Source organism: Parasteatoda tepidariorum, chromosome 9 (genome assembly GCF_043381705.1).
Source record: "Parasteatoda tepidariorum isolate YZ-2023 chromosome 9, CAS_Ptep_4.0, whole genome shotgun sequence".
NCBI classification, from domain to species: Eukaryota; Metazoa; Arthropoda; class Arachnida; order Araneae; family Theridiidae; genus Parasteatoda; species Parasteatoda tepidariorum.
The window spans coordinates 35,073,366-35,094,762 of record NC_092212.1 but is presented as its reverse complement, the minus strand read 5'-3'; the positions used below and the strand labels follow the sequence as shown (position 1 = coordinate 35,094,762).

The following is a 21,397-nucleotide window of genomic DNA, read 5'->3' as shown; positions in this document are numbered from 1 at the left end:
AAATCGATGCTCAGGGCTGTAAAAAAAAGTTTATCGTTGCATTGGAAAGAAATTGATCAAAAGAAAAGGCATCAATCCATGACAAGATTGTAACTATCCTGAAAGCTTTCCGGAAGAAATCGGAAAAAAAAATATATTTCATTCTCAATAGCGTATCCAAACTCTTTCCTCTGATGTGTTTTTTAAGGATGATGCGACGAAAAATAAATACATAATCCTTTGCAGTCTTCGCCTATGATCGTAATCTGAAAGCAGTATTATTTTTCATCTGCCTAAAAGCAAAGGCAAAACAAATAAACTTAAATAAACGAAAAAAGTAAAAAGTAACGAAAATGCTCTCGGAAACTTCAATTTTCTCGAAAATATTTTACCATTTCATCTCCAAGTTTTATATAATAAACGGTGAGGCAGTTATCTTGTAAAATATTTTTTGTTCCCTTCAACCTATTTAGACCTGAGTTTATGGGTCGCTGAACAAGTTTCCGACGCTATTAAGGACTTTCCCATGTCCTATAGACGTCGGAAACTAGACGTCTAGTGGACGTGATGGGTGTTTCAAACACGAACGCAATTTCGCGTCTTTTGTATTTATTTACTCCGTTTCTAGTTTTATATTTTTCAGGAAAAATGTTTATGATAGACTATGATTTTACTAGATTTTGAGATAAATTTGGAAATTATTTTTCATGTAAAACAACAGACTTTTTCTTACAAGTATATTTTTTTCTAAAAATGCTCTGTTTGCAACGTTTTAGAAATAAAATCAATATTTTAAATAGTTATTTCTTAAAATTGTCCAACATAAAAAGGTTGAAAGCATAGTAGAAAAATAAAGTATAAGTCGTATTTGAAAGAAAATATGTAGTCTCGTTTTAAAGGAAAGCATTTAAGAAAGACCATTGTATTTTTATGTGTTTAATGATCTGAACCGTACGTTTAAGAATTAGTGACATTTATTAAATTCTGTTTTAAAAACTCTTGATCAATATGAATCTTTATTTTGTTTATTGCTAAAGATACATATGCAGGGTACAAGTCCCGCAGTGGACTGGTCGTTAAGACACGGTTCCTAGCAGATCACCGAAGTCAAGCATCACTGGCTACGGTCAGTGTGCGGGCGGGTGAATACTTGGATCAGTCTATCTGCGTAGGGACCAAGGGTGTGCGGTATGGGTTCTCGTTAAACTGTTCTACCATAAAGTGCTCGACTTCGCATGCAGGTCGTCGGGCTACCGAAGCGGGGGTGCCATCCCCTCCGCAGAGGATCAAAATTGTGATGGCATGTCTTCGGATCATCCTCAGGGATGTTTCCCAGACCGTCACCAATAGCCCATCGTGCAGCTCTAGTGCGACGTAAATTAACTACTACTACTACTGTCTTTACAAAAACGGCTCATAAACCCTTTTTTAAGTTAAAGAACAGATTAAACAAAATAGAGGTAATGCTGGCAAAATTTACCGATAATCTGCAAGTTTTAACTTAAAGCTTTTTCGGTGGTGTAGTATAGTCAGACAGGCAACATTAACTCAACTAATATTTTAAACCACTATATGTGTAATACGAAGTGCTTTTAAACGTTTCGCAACCACTATTCTTTAAACGCTAAAGGGTTTCAGTTATTAATCTCTTTAAATAGAATTCTGAATTTTAATATTTACTTTGAATTTTAATACTTACCTTCTTTTTGCAATTTTATTTATCCGTGTTAACTTTGATTATTTTTTAAAGGAAGGTTGATACAATTATATATTTAATAAATTAAAATTACAGGAATTCTGTTCACCTCTAAGCAGAAGTAATTTTATGCATATAAGCTCATATGGACGAATGAAGTCCTTAACCCGTTTTGTCCCGAATATATATATTGAAATCATACAAAAAGTGGTTTTATGGAAAAAGTGGTACTATATATTACCGAAATTAATTGGTTTTTCTACTGTTATGGCATTCAAAAAGTCTTTGATAGATCAAAAGGTACTTGCTCCTTATAATTCTAGATCTAATCAGAAATAACTAAATCATTGTAGTACCTGAGAATCTTTTAATTCACCCAGATTAATGAAAATACTGAAAAAAGTTTCCCACCACAATGAATGTCTTTGAAAAAAGGAACTGTCCTAGATATATGACGCTGGGCGTTAACTGGTTAATATATTCGATCTCTCAATTATATTATTCTGACTCGTTTTGTTTTATTTACCTTTTATTATTCGGATTCTTCTTTTTTTGTATATACTATTCACTCAAATTGTATTTTCACCCATACTTTGTATTTCATTCATCCGTCGTCTCTGGAAAATATTATCCGATGAATTGGCAAGTTCCGCACGGCAGATGCCACATCAATTACGCTTACATTAAAGCATTAAAGAAGTCCTTAAGGTAAACAATTATGCATTAGTTCACTGCCACTAAATAAAATAATTCGCAGCAGCCTTAAATGGTTGGAGTCTCTGCGTATAACTTTGTTTTATTGAAATTAATAACATCACTACAAAAAAATTGTGCTAAAGCAACGCCGTCTGTAGAGAATGTGTTAATTAAATTTTTACCATATTGGTACATTGCTTTCAGGTGACAAGAAGTTTAGGGACGCAAAGAAGAGAACCAGTTTCCTGAACATTACTTATCCTGAATCATTACTTACTCGACACCTGCCAGAGAGAAAAATTTTCTTGTTTGACCAAGAAAAAAATTGCTCAAACAGTATGATGCAGAAATACAATGTTCTGTATAATAAAATAATCATTTGTGATTGAACCCAGCCTCTTAACATTGAAGCAAAAAATGTTTTAAATGACGAAGTGCTTGATATAAATTGTCAAACTGTGTTTAAATATGAAAATAATTCGTCTTTGATTCTTTTCTACAGTTGATATTATGTATCTATCTTTGTATTCAAAACTGACACAAAGTAGTCATTAATAAAAATACACGAAAATTATAGAATTATAAACGCTTTACAAGTAAATATTTATTTAATGATACGCAAATTTATGCAAGCTTACTTGCCCATTGCATATTACTGCATCACTTCTTTCTTTATTTATTTATAAAAAATTTGCCCACCTGGGCCCCGCAGAAAGCCCATATCCCATACATCATGAAATAGTATAAATAGTTAAAATAAAAGACAGTTTGAGTTCAGCAGTTTATGGGGTGGTTGTTACAGGGAGACAAGCACCTTGCTTGTATCACTGAAAGAAAATGAAAATAATAAGAGCAACTTGCTGTAATCTGTAGATGGCTGTAGTTTGATTGTCAACGTGAAGTAACATAAGTCAGGATTTCAGTATTGGTAAAGTGTTTGATGCTGTGGACTATTGGTACTTCGGATTATTGATGTAGACTATAGATGCTGGAATTGAAGACTATTATTTGTGCTGATAGTTGTGGTATGCGGCGTCGGAGGTGAAATGAGCGGCTATTGGTCTTAGTTTATCGTCTTTATTATAGTTCTCGAAGTTAAAAATCTGATTGAAGTTGGCTGTGCTGCATTTTATGGCTTTGTCGTAAAAGTCTGCATTTAATTTGCGTATATATTCGGATAGAAACGGACTTTTGAGATCTTTGTGGATATTTGAATTACGTATGAACCATCTGGCACGGGTGATCTTTCTGAGTATTTCATTTTGACATTAGTTGAGCTTTTTCATTAGGTGTTCGGGTATAGTAGTCCAGGCAGGTGAAGCATATGTAAGTATAGGTCGGATCATGGAGGTGTATAGTAATTTTCTGGTTTTTAGTGAGACGCTTTGGTTATAGATGAGAGGTTAGATGATATTAACTGCTGCTTTGGCTTTGTCTGTTATATTTTTAATATGGTCGTTCCAAGTGAGTTTACTACTAATTATGAGTACTATTAATAACAGTTTCGGTTAGCATTGAGGTAAAATTTTAATTCTTCTTTTTTGTATGATGAGGATTTGTGATTTGTCAGCGTTTACGGCTATTTTCCATTTTCTACACCAGTCTTCAATTTCATCTATTTGTTCTTTGTAGTTTTATTAGAGCTAAGTTTGGATTTCTGGATTTGATTATTATATATTATTGCATTAAAATATGCTACAGAACACTGCTTTAAACTAAATGTTAAAATAATGTGGTAGTTTAAAAAAATACATAACTAGAATATCTGAGCAAACTTAATTAAGGGAAAAACGTGAATACATGTTTCCCCTCGGAAATACATATAATATGTGGTACTAATAATTCGCAAAATTGAGATTATAGTCTATCCGTAAACCTGGATGAATGTTCTTTTTCATGTTCTTCTGTAATTTATGCTGACTGTTCTCTAACTTATAAGAGTTTGTAGATCGTACTCTCTTTGCAATGAGTACACAAACCTGTATTTGTATGCGCTGGGCTGCGCATATCTACGCTTTTTGCAGTATTACAGTATATTTCATAGAGTAGTAAACAATTAAAATCTAAATATTTTAGAAATTTTTGTAATTTTTTTAACATTTTAAAAGTTCTCCCATGAGGCAGCCAGGGCAATCTGGCGTTTCATATTAACTGTTGAATCATTTGCATGTAGTGATAAGAAAAAAAACTTTAAATCGAATTTATATAACAAGGCATCATGCATTTAAACATAAATTTAGCTACCACGAAACGACATATTCCTAGAAAACGTAGAACGTCGGCAGGCCCGAACAAAAAATTAAAATTTACAAAAAAGAGTGAATAAATGAAATTCTCATGCGAGAAACATATGATTGATAAGTTTATTTTTCTCTTGAACGAAATTCACAGAGACTGCGAAGCTGTTTTTTTTTCATGCCAAATAAATACTTTACAACAGGATATCATTATTCATATATCCACAGACGTTGTAAACTTTCATCAATTTTGTAAGTGATCAAAATTTCAACAAGTAACTTCCATAAGGTTACTTGCATAAGGTTACACACATAAGGTTAACAAAAAAAATGAAAGAAATCAAGCAACCCTCCCATTTAAAGATGTTTCAGAGTTATTTGGTATTAACATCAAAAGAAATAGTGGCGGGAATAATTTCTTTGAAAAATTTGCTCCATTAATTTTTCTCAATGAAAATATTTTATTTTAAATACACTTAAATACAAACTTTAACCGACTATACGAGCCGAGATGGCTCAGTGGATAACGCGTTCGTCTTCCAATGAGGTGAATCGGGGTTCGATACCGGCGATGGCTGATCGATACGAATTCCGCATCCGAACCTGGGTCGATACTTGCACCGACCACAGTGCTGACGTGAAATATCCTCAGTGGTAGACGGATCATGGGTTAGAGTCCCCCTGCCGTCAGGCTAACCGTGGGAGGTTCTCGTGGTCTTCCTCTCCATGTAACGCAAATGCTGGTTAGTTCCATCAAAAAGTCCTCCCCGAAGGTAAATTTCTCCCAATACTTGATTTAGGAGTTCCCTTGTCTTCTGAATTGGGTTAAAAATTTCAAGACTACGGAGTTGAACATGAGTTGTCGTAAACCAAAAAAAAAAAAAAAAAAAAATTGGGTCCGCTGTTCAACGACGGTTATAAAATAAGATAAAACTTGACTATACGATGTCTATCAAAATGTTAAAAAAAATACTATATTTATAATGCTATGTTTAGTATAAAAATACTAAACTTGATGTCCAATTTTGAACACTGTATATTTTGTTTGTAACCGTCGTTGAACAGCTGACCTAATTTTTGGGTTTCCGATCATCTATGTTCAACTCCGTAACCTAGTAATTTTGAACCCAATCCAAAAGACAAGGGAACTTCTGGATCAAGTATTGGGAGAAATTTCGTGTTTATGGAGGATTTCTTATTAAAGCTAAACCCATTTTGCGTTACATGGAGAGGGAAACCACGAAAGCTTCCCACTGTTAGCCTGATAAAAAGAGGACTCTAACCATTGATCCATTTACCACTAAGGATATAATTACGTCAGCACTGAAGTCGAAGCGAACCGGGTGCGGAATTCGAATCAACCAGCCTTTGCTAGGATTTGAACCCGGTTCAATAGACTAGATTATTATAGTATTTGTATAGTTTTATCACTTTAGTGAATTATATAGGAATAATAAAAAATAAAATTAAAAAAAACAATAAATCATTTATTAAAAAAAGATTACAATATAAAAGTTTTGGTATTCGCATAAGGCTAACTACTTATTATAACATTAATATTTAATAAACAACGACATACATTTAAATATTGCTTCAAATGAAAATAATAGATTAGAAATATATTTCAATAAATATATCTTGTCGAGTTTCACCTTTTAATTGAAATATTTATTTTCTTTATGAGTCAAATGGTGTTAACAATAGTAGTAGTACAGTATAAGTCAATTATTGATCAATAGTACTCAAAACTATGTTGAACAATAAACATACTATTTTATCTATCAGAGAAGTAAAGAAATCAGCTCTGCATCAAATGTTTCGTTTTCTTCATTGAATTTTCATATCTTACAATTTGACATGGTTGAGAAAGAATGAACATCAAATAGTATGTTTAAAAAAGCGTATATTTACATAAAATACAATGTATAACTGATGTATTAATAGAAGTGGCATATAAATATTAATTATTAGTATTAAATAGTGCATTAGTAAAATATCAAAATTAATTAAACAATAAATCGACTTTTCAGAATGGCCGATAGCAATATGAGACAAGACTGTACCAAGCACACACATATATGTACACATTAACAACTTCGCAACATACCGGGGAATGTTGAAAATTATGAGACAGAATGAGAAAAGTAAGAACTGTCTGTCTCTCTGAACAACCACCGTCACTGTGCCTGGTGGATGGCGAAAGTTATGGCAACAAGATTAGTATATTTCAAGTAGGGGTGAGTCATTGCCTAAAATCTGAACAAAAGTGAAAATTCTTTATTGTTGAACGTTGTCAAGATGAAAATTGTGCCAGAATACAATAATTTCTTATTATGAAAGAGTGCTAGAGCTGAAATCCTTGTGCATTCTAATGTATGCTATGCTCAATAGATGGCAGGATGTGTTTCAATTTTATTAATTTTCTATCTATAAATAAATATTAATTAATTACAAGAGCTAAATGCTACACAAAAAAAATGCTTCTTTTAATTTATTGTTACACAACCAAATAAAGACTTGTGTGATCACTGCCTAGATTGGCTTATTATTTAATTAGAAGATATAAAGCTTTTAATTGGAAAAATAGAAAAAAAAATTTAAAGTAGGATAGCGCTGAGATACACCAACAGTTACGGTGAAAACCCATTTTCTTAACCCTACTACAAAAATTTTAGAGAAAAGGTGAAACAACTTAGATACAGTTTGTTTATAGAACAAACTCCCCTCGCTACAAAGTCTAAAACCACCTGCTGTCACGGAAACAAGAAATAGTGTATTTCAAAGAGGGGGGCTTCTCTCTCTTTTCCTACCCAAATTCCTCATTCCTTGCCGAATCGAGCAAAAACGCGCCTTTAGTGACCCAATACCCTTATTGAAATAGCTAAACCTCGTAAACATAGTCACCACCACTTTTGCAGATGAATGGCGAGGGGAGTTCTTTCTACAGACAGACAATAGAGAGGCCCCAATTAAAATATTTATTTTAGTTTATCCGTGCACAATGCCGACCGCACTTGTTATTATCATGCCGTTGAGCATGTACTTGGGGAACTTTAATACGACCCACATGGCGCACATTGGGCTGTTGTGGGAATGCTTTCTTATTTTTATTTATTATTACACCTATATGTACAAGCTTCTGTGCTGAATACAAAAATGGCTCATAATATCCTAGTAAGTTAAAGAATGGGTTGACAGCTCAAAGATGCATCCAGGTATACCATTCGATCAATAAGGATTTAATCAAAATCCTGTGATAAAATAAGATTTAAAAAAAATGGGCTATGCATAATGCTGGCACTCAGTATCTATTAAAAAGGAATAACATAATTTTAATAATATGACAAGTATTTAAATTGTCACAAAATTTTAATAAATAAATGAATAAATAAAATATAAAAAATAAAAATAAATGAAAAATAAAAGAATAACGTCAGGCAATGAGCCTATTGTGAGCCTTACTGCTTTCCTTAAAATAATTGATGTCCTTTTTTGATCTGAGACACAGATTATACCTAATTCTTTTCGCTGTAAGTCTTTTCTCTTTGCCTTCAATTTTAACAAGCACATTACACTAAGTAGTAAAAAATTTGTATAAAATAACTGTTCGAGTGTTCTTGGAAAAAAGTTTTTGTGTTTTTAAAAGAATTTTAAAAAATAATATTAGAGACAATTCATACATAAAATTAATACTTTCAGTGTTATCACTTGCATTGGCTTATTACTTGTGTGAGCATTAGCTCTTTTTGATATTATTTTGTTTTTTCTTTAATATTATTCTAAAAATCGAAAAGCATCAGAAAAATAATTTTCTTTAAAGGAACTATTCTGCATTAAATTAATGCAACTCTTTAAATTCTTATAGCTGGAGTGAACTATAGCTTTCGGAGAGAAGACATAATCAGAAACAAAAACATGGCAGCATTCTTGTTCCTTTTTTTTCCCTCACCACTATCGCCACCTGCTTTTAGATTCTCACGGTTAACCCTCAATACCCAAATATTACTTTGTAAAAGTATGAGTTCTTATTAAAGAATATGTTAATCCAATTTTTATGAAGTTGAGGATTACGCTGTAGTAATATTTGCAACAAATTGACAATCGATGGTTTTAAATCCTGCCATGCTTCTTCCAGAGTAAATGCATGGAAATATTTAGCATCTGATGTCTGTATCACAGCAATATGCTTATCAAGAAATCGTTGAATAGTGTCCATTAATACTTTGAGTTGGCTTTTACTAGAACTGAAGCTGTATAGAGCATCATATATGAATATCCAGTTATCATAGATTCGATCAAAGACCATTGATGAATGTTTTTCGATAATTTTATGCACAATAGGAAGAGCCTTAATTTCAATTGTATTCCAAGCAGAAAAAATATGACTCTTAGGTATCCGAATAACAGTCCCTGGAGGAGAATTCCAAGTTTGTTGCTCATATATGTCTGCTATAATAGGAGCGAAAGTTGCTTTAACAATCCAGTGAATACGGTGCAAATCAAATTGTGTTTCTTCATCGTTCAGCACATTGTTTATCACCGGTAAAATAAATTTTCTTGTAAGAGTTTCTTTATTATCAAAAAGCAATTCATTTAGAAATGTGGAAGCCAGAGATATAAATGGATCAATATAAGTCTCTATAATATCTTGTAAATTATCTAAATGCAGTTGATTAACGCTTCTTTTAGATTTTACTTGAACTGATTCTTTTGTAGGAAGAAAACTACTAAAGTTAATAAAGGTATTAAGGTTTGGGGTAATATTTTGGGTAACGCTAAAGAAAGTAGCCAAACTAAAATTTGAATTGTAAATCTTTTGCCAAGTTGCAGGCATTTTGTTGATTGTTTCACTGAGTGATTTGACTTTTAAATATGACTCTTTAACATGAGGAGTAACTGCGTCTTTAAACAGTTCTATCATATCATCTTTCGTCCTATTTAAAATCTGTATGTATTTTGATTCTTTTTCTAATCCGCTTGAAGGTGCAGAGATATTTGCATTTTCTTCTGAAAGTGCTTTAACTTGTGTCTGATGTTTAGCGGTATTTGAAGAAGCAATCGTTTTAGCAGACCGTTTCTGTCTGGAAGGACCGAATTCTATGCATTGAAATGAGTGGTGGTTCTTACATAAATTTGAGAGAACATCAAATGCTTGGCCGTTTGGACAGGAGAACCGTGTCATTTCGCCATTTGAGCAGTGGTAATAGACCTAAAAAGAAAAAAAGCAGATTACTTTCTGAAGAATTCGTAAATACATGCAACAGAGTGACCGTAATATCCAGATGTGTGAAAACTATTATCTAAAAGCGTTTAATCTAAGTGCATTTAAGTATAGTAGTTGAGAGTATGATATTAACAAAAAGTTAAAAGACAAAAAATTCATTTTTGTATAAAAATGATTTTACCAAATAGTGCTGTAATAGAATTAAGTGTAAAGAGTATGTGATGTCAGCTACTGGGGAAGTTACTTCGAAGGTTCAGCTGAAATATCAGTTGCTATTAGTTCCACATTCGTTCTTTCTCCAAGAATGGAGATGATAATAATTCACAAACTTATACCGCAATTGTTTATTCCCCTTTTTTAAGAATTGCGTCACTTAACTCCATTTCAGTGTCCCTATATCTTTTGCAGAATACAATGGTAGTCAGAATGGTTGTCATGTTCTGATAAATCAAGAATGTGTTTCAAGTATGTGACTGCTTATGTTAGAATGAATAGTTGTAACTATTTACCATTAAATAAATTTTCTTAACTCGCATTTGAAGAGAATAATTTTTGTTTTCTCATATTAACTGTTAATTTATCTTGAATTAGTTATAGCTTAAAATCTTTTTTTCTCTTTTCCGTGGTATGAAATGGACAGGTCGTAGGCAGATTGAAATTTGCAAACTTTCGACACACTGTGGTCTGAATGGAGAAAAAATTGCCCAAAATTTAAAAAAAATAGGTTATTCAATATTTTTCTCCTGGTCAAAACTAGAATTTGAAATCCATATAAAAATTTAATACCAAAAAATATGCGTTTTTGTTTTGGTTAAATAACTTACTGAATAGTTGAGTATTGTGAGTAGCAGTTTCAAGCAGTAATAAATTTAGTGTCCTATCAAACTGAACTAACGTTGGACATGGTATCTAGTAAAATTTGTATTCACAATCTAGCTCATGTCCACAGTAATTACAGGCTTTATTTGGGTAAGGATTGTACGAATCTTGGCCCCTAATGTTTTTCTCACATTCTACTTACTCTTCAAGTTAAACACACAAAAATAGTTTTAAAAAAACAATTACAAAATTCCTTTAAAAAATATTTTGTTCGAAAAGGTTTACGTTAATATGTATTTACTATTTTTTAAAAGGATATATACTGGTTGAATAATAAATTCGATCATTCTCAAAGTAAACAAGTGAAAAAAGTAAATCATTTCGGCAGTTTAAGAAAATTATCAAAAGAGTGTTCAAATCAAAATTCGTGCACCTAGATATATTTCCAATGTACGTTTGCATTTTGACTCAATTATTATAATTTTTATTTTTAATAATAATAATTATTATAATTATTGTTTAATGTAGTGCTTTTTAAACTTTGGCATTATTTCTTGAAAGGATATATACTGGTTGAATAGCAAATTCGATCAGTCTCAAAGTAAACCCTTGCTAAAAGTAAATCATTTCAGTAGTTTAAGAAAAAATATCAAAAATGTGTTCAAATTAAAACACGTGTATCCAGATATATTTGCAATATGTATCAGCATTTTAATTCTGTTGTTATTATTATTAATATTATCTTTATTAATAATGTTAATATTAATAATAATAATAATATTGTTTAATGTGGTGCTTTTTAAACTTCTACTATTTTTTTTCTCTTGTTGAATTGAAAATCCATAATTAAAAAGGAAAAAAAAAGCAGATTTTTATTGCTAAGTTTTTCACGGTTATAACATTAACTAAGCAATCATTAAGTGAGAAAAACAATAAACAAAACAATTGTAATATTTCTATTACATATAGAAAGTTGTAAGTAAATATATTCTAATACTCGAATCTTTTCCATTACCTAACATAATCCTATTACTTATTTATACTACAAATGCCAATTGAAGTTATCGGGCTGTTGCATAAATCTAATACAAAGCAACAAACGCCTGATCGTACCATTCCATTCCGCCAATTGAATAAGTTCTTACCTTCGCTCACTGTCATTTACACACACGAGTGGGCGGATCATCGTTAGGACATGTCACCTTTGAAGTACGGAATGTCTTTGAAGGTACTTTCTATTTTGGTTTTAGCGGTTATCTGTTTTCCACAGATATTCTTTTATGCTCAAAACATAGTTTCTCACAGTTATGTTTGGAAAAACATAAAGGAAAGAAAATAAAACTGATGGACTGAATTATGAATAAACTTATTGGTTAAATTAATTTTCCCACTCAATTGATTTGTACTTTTTTTGGATTCATTAATTTATTAACAATTTAAAAATGCTAGGAAGTCAAGCCATAGAATATATAAGTGAGAAGAATATCAGCTCTCATAGGCCCCCATGTAAACCTGTGGACCTTGTCTCCCCCCAATCATGTAAACAGCTTATTCTTTACAGACTTATATAGTTCTGAAAAAAGGTTTACTTATTAAACATAAACAATGAAAATATTTACTTGAGACGAATTCATTAAAAAATATATATAATTTATTATTTTGTATAATTCAAATAGATATCGGTCACTTAAAGTTGTCACTTTAAAGATGGCGAAAAATTTGTTGTTAAACAAGTTTAGAGAAGCTATATGGTGGCTGAAAGATGCGCTCATGCGCCGGCTCAAAAACCTTTGGCTCTTTCCTTGTCATACAGAGGGACCTTGCTGGCGCCTGTTACGTATCGGAGAAGCTGGACTTCTTCTCACATTATATATTCTTTGATCAAGCCTCCTGCTCGCTTGGCTCACTAAACGCCCGTATTCCCCATTGATCCTAACCCTTGGTCAGAGTTCAAAACAGGATTTATGAGAGCAACTCTAGGTTAGAGTTCAAAATTTCCTTTCATCGTGTACGTAACTGCGAGTTACTCTAACCCATAGTTAAGTAACTTTATATTTTTAAAAAAGAGAATAAATATAATTTTGTTTATCTCTCTCTATATATGAATTGAACATGTCCGTTAAGCTAAGCCCTGCCAGAATCACCCTTACTTGGGCACCCGGTTGAACACTTAAAAGAGAAAGGCCCAACTTACTTGACAAAGATGCATGCACCAAAATCTGAGCAAAGCGAAAAAAACAATTAATAAATAAATAAAATGGATGGGAATAGGCAAGAGGACAGCCGGAGGACAGGGGTGTCTGGGAAAAGAGACTTGAGGCCTTACGTACCAGCTGGCACGACGGGCATAGATAGGTATGTATAAACAAAAGCCTGTCTGGATGTATGTTCGGAAGCATCCATGAAAATGGAAGGTCTGATTTCGATTGTGTTTTTTCATCAGTTTGCAAATTTTCAAGAGGTAGTGGCATTATGTAATTTGAGGCACCTCTTTTTGGTATGTTATTTGGCCACAGGCATTTGAGCATTTGGGCTTTTCTATCAAATTCCGTTGCTTAAAATCATTGTTATATATTAAAACGTGCTCTGTCATGAAAACAACGTTTTTAGAAAATATCTAAAAACGTAGGACAAATTCACTAGAAAAAAATTAATGTCTTCAATGTTCGATAAACTCATTGTTTAAGTGCATGAGTAAAGCGACCTGAAAATAAATATGCTAGCTAAAAAGTTATCAAATATTAAAGAAATATTATATTTCACTGTCAATAGTAATGTTAAACATAAATACGTTAAATTTCAAGGCTTTTAATTTTGTTAAGTTCTAATACTCAAACATTTTAATATCAATTATTATATTAATTAATCGTTTACATATTTTTTGATCCCTAATTTTAAATTCTCATACTTTATAATATTATCCTTTAAATTAAATTAATAAAGAAATTAAAGAATTTAAATTAAATTAATAAAAGAAATTAACACTTATAGGTTATTGATACTAAAAAGAATTTTTGCTTTAAAACTATTTTTTCAGATTTTTGGATCTGTGTACTTTTTTTGCTTAAATAAATTTATAACAGTTAAAGTTAATTATGATTTGGAAGAAAAAAACAGTTCATAGATGAAATTAATTGGCTGGCATAATTAATAATAGCAAATACTTGACAATATTGCATATTATCTATCAACGGTTGTGATAATTAGCATATATGCTTTTTTAATGTTGGAATATGTTGTACTAAACATTTTAATAACAAATTCTCGATTTCATACGCACATCTAAAAGACAAAAACTAAATCCCCTCTCACATGAGCAACATGAGTTTATCATTATTATTTTACATTGCCTTGATTTTTGACAGTACGATTTTCAATCTCGAAATACTAGAATTTCAACTTATTTAGAAAGGTGGAGCAGTTGGTCGCCAGAGGTGGCTAGGAGTTTAAAAAAGCAAATAAACCAAATTTAATCGGCATCCGATAACGAGATAAGAGCCACTTCTATTTCGAACTAAACATGGTGACTTTATCTATAACTAGTAACCAACACCCAAAAATAATTATTTTACTTAATTTTTTATCATAAAAAAAATCTGTAAAAACTCTTTTAAGTCAATTGGGTTAACTCCATATTACATCATAACCTTATTTTTTCAAAAGGCTGCCAAATCTTTTCTTAATAAATCCGATAAAATGAAATTGTAGAGCTCAGCTTTTGAAAATTTGCTGAACAAAGGCCCTTTTGAATTTAAGTATAAATTACAGCAATACGGTAATAAAGAAATTTCTTAGAAGTTTTAAGCTTTCCTTTTAAGCATGGAGCAGATCGGTAATTTCCATGTAGGATTAGTGATTATCTGTTTTCAACAGAACTTCCTTGTAACACCAACGTTACATTCCAGAGTTATATTTGATAAAACAAAGATAAAAAAGAGAAAGAATTTGAAAAAAGTTGGACATAAATTTGCTAAATACATTTTTTTTATAAAATTTCTGTTAACTTGAACCCTTTTGTGTGAATTTATTGACAGTTTTACTCGTTAGCATATAATAGCCAAATCTGAAAAGAGTTATATCTTTTTTTTTCTTTAAATACTTGGATTTAACTTGTCTGAAGTATAATCATTCAATTGGGAAATATCCATTGAAATATACTCACGTAATTTAAATGTGAAGAATACTCACGCAATTATGATTCGTTTAAAATTTAAGATAGTAGCTAGTATAGGAAAATACTCAATTAATTTAATTATAAATATACTACCTCTCTTTTCTCATGGCACTTCCTAATAACTGAAAATAAAACATTGGCTTTGCAAAATGGCTTGGATCGAACTCTTGACCTTTCGGACATGGGCCCAACGCCTTAACAGTCAGGCTGTCCCAGCCTCTTATCACAAAGCAAAAATACTTAAGCCTACATCAGTAGAAAATAAATTGAATATTTTATGTTCAAAAATTAATTGACACTGAGGCATAATTTAAAATTCCTTACCCAGGCTAACGCCATAGTGCCATGTTAAAAGCATTATTAAATTTAACGATTTCCAATTTGTTTCAGCTTAAAAGCATTCAGTATTTAATAAAGAGTAGATAAAAGATTTTCTAGTAAAATAATACTAAATAATTTAAAAGCATTATTTTTATATTTTAAATTAGAAATGGATAGTATGCAAGTATATTTGTTACCTGGCATCCTGTTATAATGTCAACGTAATAAAAGTTTGGACCTCCTTTCGGGCACTTGTAGCAATATACAGCTTGACTGCAGACAAACGACATAATCATCAAAAGTATCATCCTCAAAAAACAAGCATCTATTTAAAATAAATTAAGATTTTGCGTTATGCAACCAAATGAATGAAATTTATATCATAGCATAGTTTTAGAAAAAAATAATTAGAGAACGAGTTTAAGTTTAAAAATAAAGATTCTTTAGGGAATAGTAATTGCAAACTTTTTAGTGCTTTTAAGTATACAAAGAAAAAAAGATCAATAATGCGCTCTGAATTTCATTTTATTCAATAAAAATTATATTTCATTTTATACATGGAAAAGTAGAATTGAATGAGTTTAAACTGCTGCAATTCTCATTTAAACTCTCAGTATTTAAAGGTTTGTTTTAAGAAAAAGCAGCCCTAATGCAGCAGCCAGCTGTAGGCCAAGGACCGCATGCATGTTAAGACTCTGTAATATCAAAACCAAGAGCATGATAATGGTTTTTATATTACTTACCACATTTACTATCCTAACAATTTGGTGCTGCCAATATGAGGGTAGATGGACTTCAAGCTATCACCGGGGATTGAACCCTGATTCTACATAATGGCATCTCAGTTCCTTTACCGCTTTGACAACTTGGCTCATTTAAAAGATTTGGGAGGACATTATTTATACAAGGTTCCTGGTTTCAAATCAGTTTGCTTATATTTGAATGTCGAAGCAAGTAATCACGTTGTCTCGAAGTAATGTAGTATTTTCATTACTTTAACAACTATGCACTAAATAATTTCAACTGAAATGCAAGAAATATTAAGAAAATTTTTAAAGTAGTTTATTTATGTTTAAATTTTAAAATAAGCGATTACATTATTTGCTTCCAGGGTAAACGATGATTCCGATATTCGTAAAGTTAAATGACATCTTCAAGGAATGTTATTTTTTTTATCAATCAAATGCGCAATAGTTTCAATGAAAATATAAAAGAATGTTTAAGACGCATCTAAAAGAGTTATTTTTTATTTCTGATTGTAGTAAATTTTCAAGCTTGTCAGCACGTTATTTTTTTATAAATATTTGTAGACTAATACTTTATGTAGCGTACAAATTGGATCAATAATAAGATTGTATTTAGCATCAAATCAACATAATATTTTCAGTATTCTTATGAAAAGTATTAGATAAAATTGGTTATTACTGTATTGCGTATTAGAACTGTGTTTTGCTAATGTTAGAATCTTTCTATAAAAAGAAAAACGAAAGGAAAATTCCTTACCTATTTCCTCAATACGCAATTGTATGTGTGAAAGAATTTCTTGCCTCAGTTGTTAATGACTCGTAACCGCATTATAACAATTAAACCAATGAAAGCATCTGTTTCTTTTTCAGTTGTATTTCTATCATTAAAAAACCTAATGAAGAATAAATCCGCTTATAGTTCTTCTAAATATTGCTTCGAATGTCAGAGTAAATCAAGAGAAAATTAGCAAAATTAAGTACGAAAAATCTCGAAATTTGAAATTTCAAGTTGATAAAAATTATCCCTCATTGTGATCACATTATTAGAAAAAAAAACACTTATTCAGTCAAAGTGACAAAATATTTAGTTATCTCTGAATAGTCTTCAAATGTATTCTTTTTTTTATCCAAACTTTAAATTTCAATTTCCTTATAGCAAAAATAAAAAATAATTCTTAGTTTGCAAGATTAAAATTTAAAAAAATATTTTCAAATTACAGTTAATATGTATATATTTATCTAATGCAGTTTTTAAGTCCCCGTAATCTATACAAAAACCTTTATTAAACTCTGAATTTACATAATAGTTGCACTTAAATATTGGTTTGAAATTCGGAAGCACGGTTATTTGATAATAAAAATTTAATCTTTAATGAAGATTTTAAAATACGTATATTTTCATTTTATATATAATATTTTTCTGCTTTTATTTAACGCTATAAATTAAAACCTTTTATTTTCAAAATCTAAAATCTGTTTTATATTTAAGCTTAAAAAAATTGAAATTAGTCTTTTTTAATATTAAAAAAATTTTTTTTTAAAAACTTCCAGATTAACTTAATATCTTTCAATTTGAATAAAATATGTTTTGTTAAATATGTAACCAACAACGTCTTCAACGGTAACAACTTCTTAATGACTTTAAATTTCTAAATTTCGAAATATGCGCTAACTGTTTAGAATAGATTTATATATTAAATATAACTTGGTAACTATGTATTTACTTTGTTTACATGATATGATAAATGTTGTGACGATCCATTTCTTATTTCTGGCTTCTACAAGAACAACTGATGTCAATGTTTCATGAAAGCGCACATAACCGGATATGATAAATCTAAACCAGCGATGTTCTTTTTTCTCTTGCATTTCCAAGTCTACAGTTATAAATTTCTATCGCCGACCGGCTGTGTAGGAGGCAGGGAACTGTCCTTGCATCAGAAAGGTCCTGGGTTCGGATCCCGGGCAAGGCATGGATGTTTCTTTCTCTCTGTGTGTGTTCTATGTCCTTTCTCCTTTGTGTGTGTGAATGTGACCAGCCCTCTAAACAGGATTGTGGTTGTGTGAATGGTGTGGCAGAAGTCGAATTCTTGGCCATAGATGGCGCCACTGAAAAACAAGAACAATCGCACCCCCTCTGCCTAAACAGGCATAGGCTCTCATTAACATCAAAGTAACGTGTTCTCATTATTAAGAGTTGCGTATTGTAATAATTTTACTTAATTTCCCGCATTTCATATTGATTATCATTTTCATTGATTATCTTTACGTTATTTTTTAATTATTTTAATTATGATTTGTTAATATTTTTTATTACTACTCGATACGTACTTTTTATTTTATAAAATAAATGTGCGCATAAAATTTTTTGTTTAGATTAAAATGGGGTTTTTAATTTTGTTTTAAATAGTATTGGAAGATAATTTTATACGGAGACTTGCTTAAAAATTTGAATTGTATAGGAAATAGGTAACATTTATCAAAAATTCATTATCAATTGAAAAAAAAATGACGAAAATTGTGTTGACAATAAATAATAACATTTATATCCTATAAATTAAATTTTATCATCAATCGAAACAGTGGTATATGTTTTTCCAATTTCTGAAGACAAATTGTTTTCCTTCTCTATTCGAGAGACAAATGCCAGTATGCATAACATATAAGATATATAAGGAAAATGCAGGGGATGGACAAAGTAATACAAACACTTCTATGCTAATACATTTTTTTCATATTTCTCAAGTATTACTTAAAAAATTATTTCATAACCTTTAGAAGTGTTTAAATAAGGCGATTTCTTGAATGAAGTTTAAAGAGTTTGAGAATGAGTTTCAATGAAGAGTGTGAGTTGAGAGTTTCAATGAGGTTTAAAGCCTTTTAAGAGTTTGAGAGACCGACAGTAAATTACAAAAGGAAAAATAATGTTTTTGAAAACCTTTTACCAAAGAGTATAGTAATAAATTTGTAACTTGTAACAATTACTTTGGTTATAAATGTGTAATGTTTACACAAAATTTCGAAAACTTAGTTTAAATATTTATGGAGAAATGGAAATTTGTTTAATAAACTGATTTTTTGTCTTGCATTTTTCTTGTATAAATTAAAAATTATTCAATAAAATCAAACAAATTTTTAGAACAGTTTAAAATTAATTACAAGATTTTTGCGTTAAAATTTGAAATTTTTTTTTGTTGAAAACTGCGCTATTTATAAGTAATTAAAGAAAAAAAATTTTATGTACAGCGCATGTGCGGAAAATTTTTTTCTTCACATCTTTGTAGTGCATCGTGTTTGGTAATTAATGAAAGAAGTCCGATTTGAATATCTTAAGATTTTAAAGAGTTCCAAGTAAATAATTTTATAAGTAGTTTGTTTTTTACATTTTAAGAGAAATTTATAAGTTTTTTTTTTACAAATACTATTTTGTATCATCTGAGAAAATTAAATAACAAATAATGTGTACCTTACAGTAAACATTTATGCACCAAAATATAATTGCAAAAGGAAAGATAACAAGCAAAAAAAAAAAATACTTTTATGGGGAATTATCCCCAACAATGCCGGTGTCATTTTTAATAAATCCTGTTTAATAGTGCAAAATAAAAATTGTGGAGAGCCTTTTATCATTTTAGCTTTCTTTTAAATAGCACGAAAACTACTTAGAAAATGGCGGGAAACTTTTTAAATTTTTAAAACATTTAAATCGTTTTTTTTAATAGTTGCCAAATGCAATTTACTACGAAATTAAGAAGAAAAAAAAACTTTATCCCTCGCATGGGCAATATAAAAGAACTACTTTAATTACTCATATCTTCCGAAATTTTAAACAAATTGTTCTCAAGTCTTGGAGCCAAAATTTTGTAATTAAATTCAAACTGCTCCGAAATTTGTTTAATTTTATTGAACATGATTAAAGTACTAGCAAAAAACCATAAGACAAAAATAATTTTATTATTTTTTTTAAACTTCGCATCTCCATAAATACGAATATTTAAGCTAAGTGTACAAGTTTTTGTGCAGTTACATACCCTCCAACTTATGAGGATTTTGAAAATAATTCTTTCTAATTGTAGCGAACCAAAGTAGAAATTTTTAAAGCAAATGGATCTCTCATAAAACTTTTATCAGAACTTAAGAATCTAGCCATATGGCCTGTACTTTTATAAGTAATAGTGGACAAGTTACGCTAAAATTAATTTTTTTTAAATATTAAGACATTAATTTTGCTACCGTCTGAAAAGAAGATTTCTGAAACTACGGAAATTCCGTAGCAGTTGGAGGGTATGCAGTTAGTACATATAATGACCAAAATAAATGTTACAAGTTTATTGCTACAGTTTTTGGTATAGTGTGTTTAAAAATACTATTTTCGATTATGTAATTACTGTCGGTAACTCAGATCTCTAAAAGCTTTAAACATCCTTGATAAATATAATAAATCGCGATATGCACTTCTAAATTTATAAAATGGTTATCTTAATATTTTTTTTAATGATAATAATTGTGTTGGTATAAAAGTGTTCAACCACTATATAGTGTTATTTTGTCCAACCACAGTATATAATTTTTCAGTGGTTCCCAATTTTTTCAGCTAGGGAACCTTAAATGATCGAGTTTGTTTCGGTGGAATCCTCGACATTATTAAAAAAAGTACGTCAGCAGCTGTGAATGTACTAAACAAAGTTGTGTTTTGTTAGTGTTTTGCTACTTTTTTCATTCGTATTTTACATAAAGTACTTATGAACAAGCAAAATACTAAATAAATTATGTATAATTGATTGGATATCAATATTAGTATTCTTGGTTAAAAATATATTAAATCTTGAAACCCCTGTCATTCGGAACCCTAAGGTTCCACGGAAAACCTTTTGAGAACTGTTGTAATACTACAGCACACGCATACAAAGATACAAATAATATAATTAAATAATATAAAGAGAAAACTAGAAATGGGAAAATCCAATAGGACACATCTATTGGAATAATTTAATGCGATATTTCTGAATAAAGAATAATTTTCCTAAGATAAAAATTATTCTTTATATGTGTCGATTGTATATCTATCTATCTATCTATCTATCTATCTATCTCTCTNAATCCCTTAGAGAAATATAAATTAATAATATTACTTACTTAGAAATATTTCGTAAATGATATTCATCCGACTGAGAAAATGTAAACAAAACTATGCTATTTATTATGTTATTTATCAACCAGTGTTAGCTCAGAAGCACTTTGCTTACTTAGGATTATAGATAAAGAAAGTTCTAACGAAATGGTGTTTTTGGGTTTTTCTTGAGATTACTGATATATTTATTGCCAAACTTTTAACGATATACATAATCATTCCCTAAATCTTCTTCACAACGAAAAATAGTGAATCCCTTCTGTGTTTCATGGAGATATGGAAAAGGAAAGAAAAAAAGTAGAACTCAAAATGCATCCGATTGCTTTTGGGATTGATGATAGCTTTTAGCATCATACAACCATTCGTTTCGAAAA

General features: G+C 30.4%; 1 protein-coding gene across 2 annotated transcripts; it reads right to left on the bottom strand.

Moving 5' to 3' along the window:
* Nucleotides 1-8,363: 8,363 nt before the first annotated feature.
* Nucleotides 8,364-21,143, bottom strand: LOC107445422 (uncharacterized). 2 transcript variants are annotated; one of them, XM_016059905.4, is made up of 4 exons: nucleotides 21,029-21,143; nucleotides 16,650-16,785; nucleotides 15,344-15,471; nucleotides 8,364-9,817 (listed from the first exon to the last, which is right to left on the bottom strand). In XM_016059905.4, the coding sequence occupies exons 3-4, from the start codon at nucleotides 15,452-15,454 to the stop codon at nucleotides 8,597-8,599; spliced, it is 1,332 nt and encodes a 443-aa protein (XP_015915391.2). In that variant the 5' UTR covers nucleotides 15,455-15,471; nucleotides 16,650-16,785; nucleotides 21,029-21,143; the 3' UTR covers nucleotides 8,364-8,596. The 2 variants fall into 2 exon arrangements, with proteins under 2 accessions (XP_015915391.2, XP_015915326.2); XM_016059840.4 differs by lacking the exon at nucleotides 16,650-16,785 and having other exon boundaries at nucleotides 21,029-21,138.
* Between the last annotated feature and the right edge of the window lie 254 nt (nucleotides 21,144-21,397).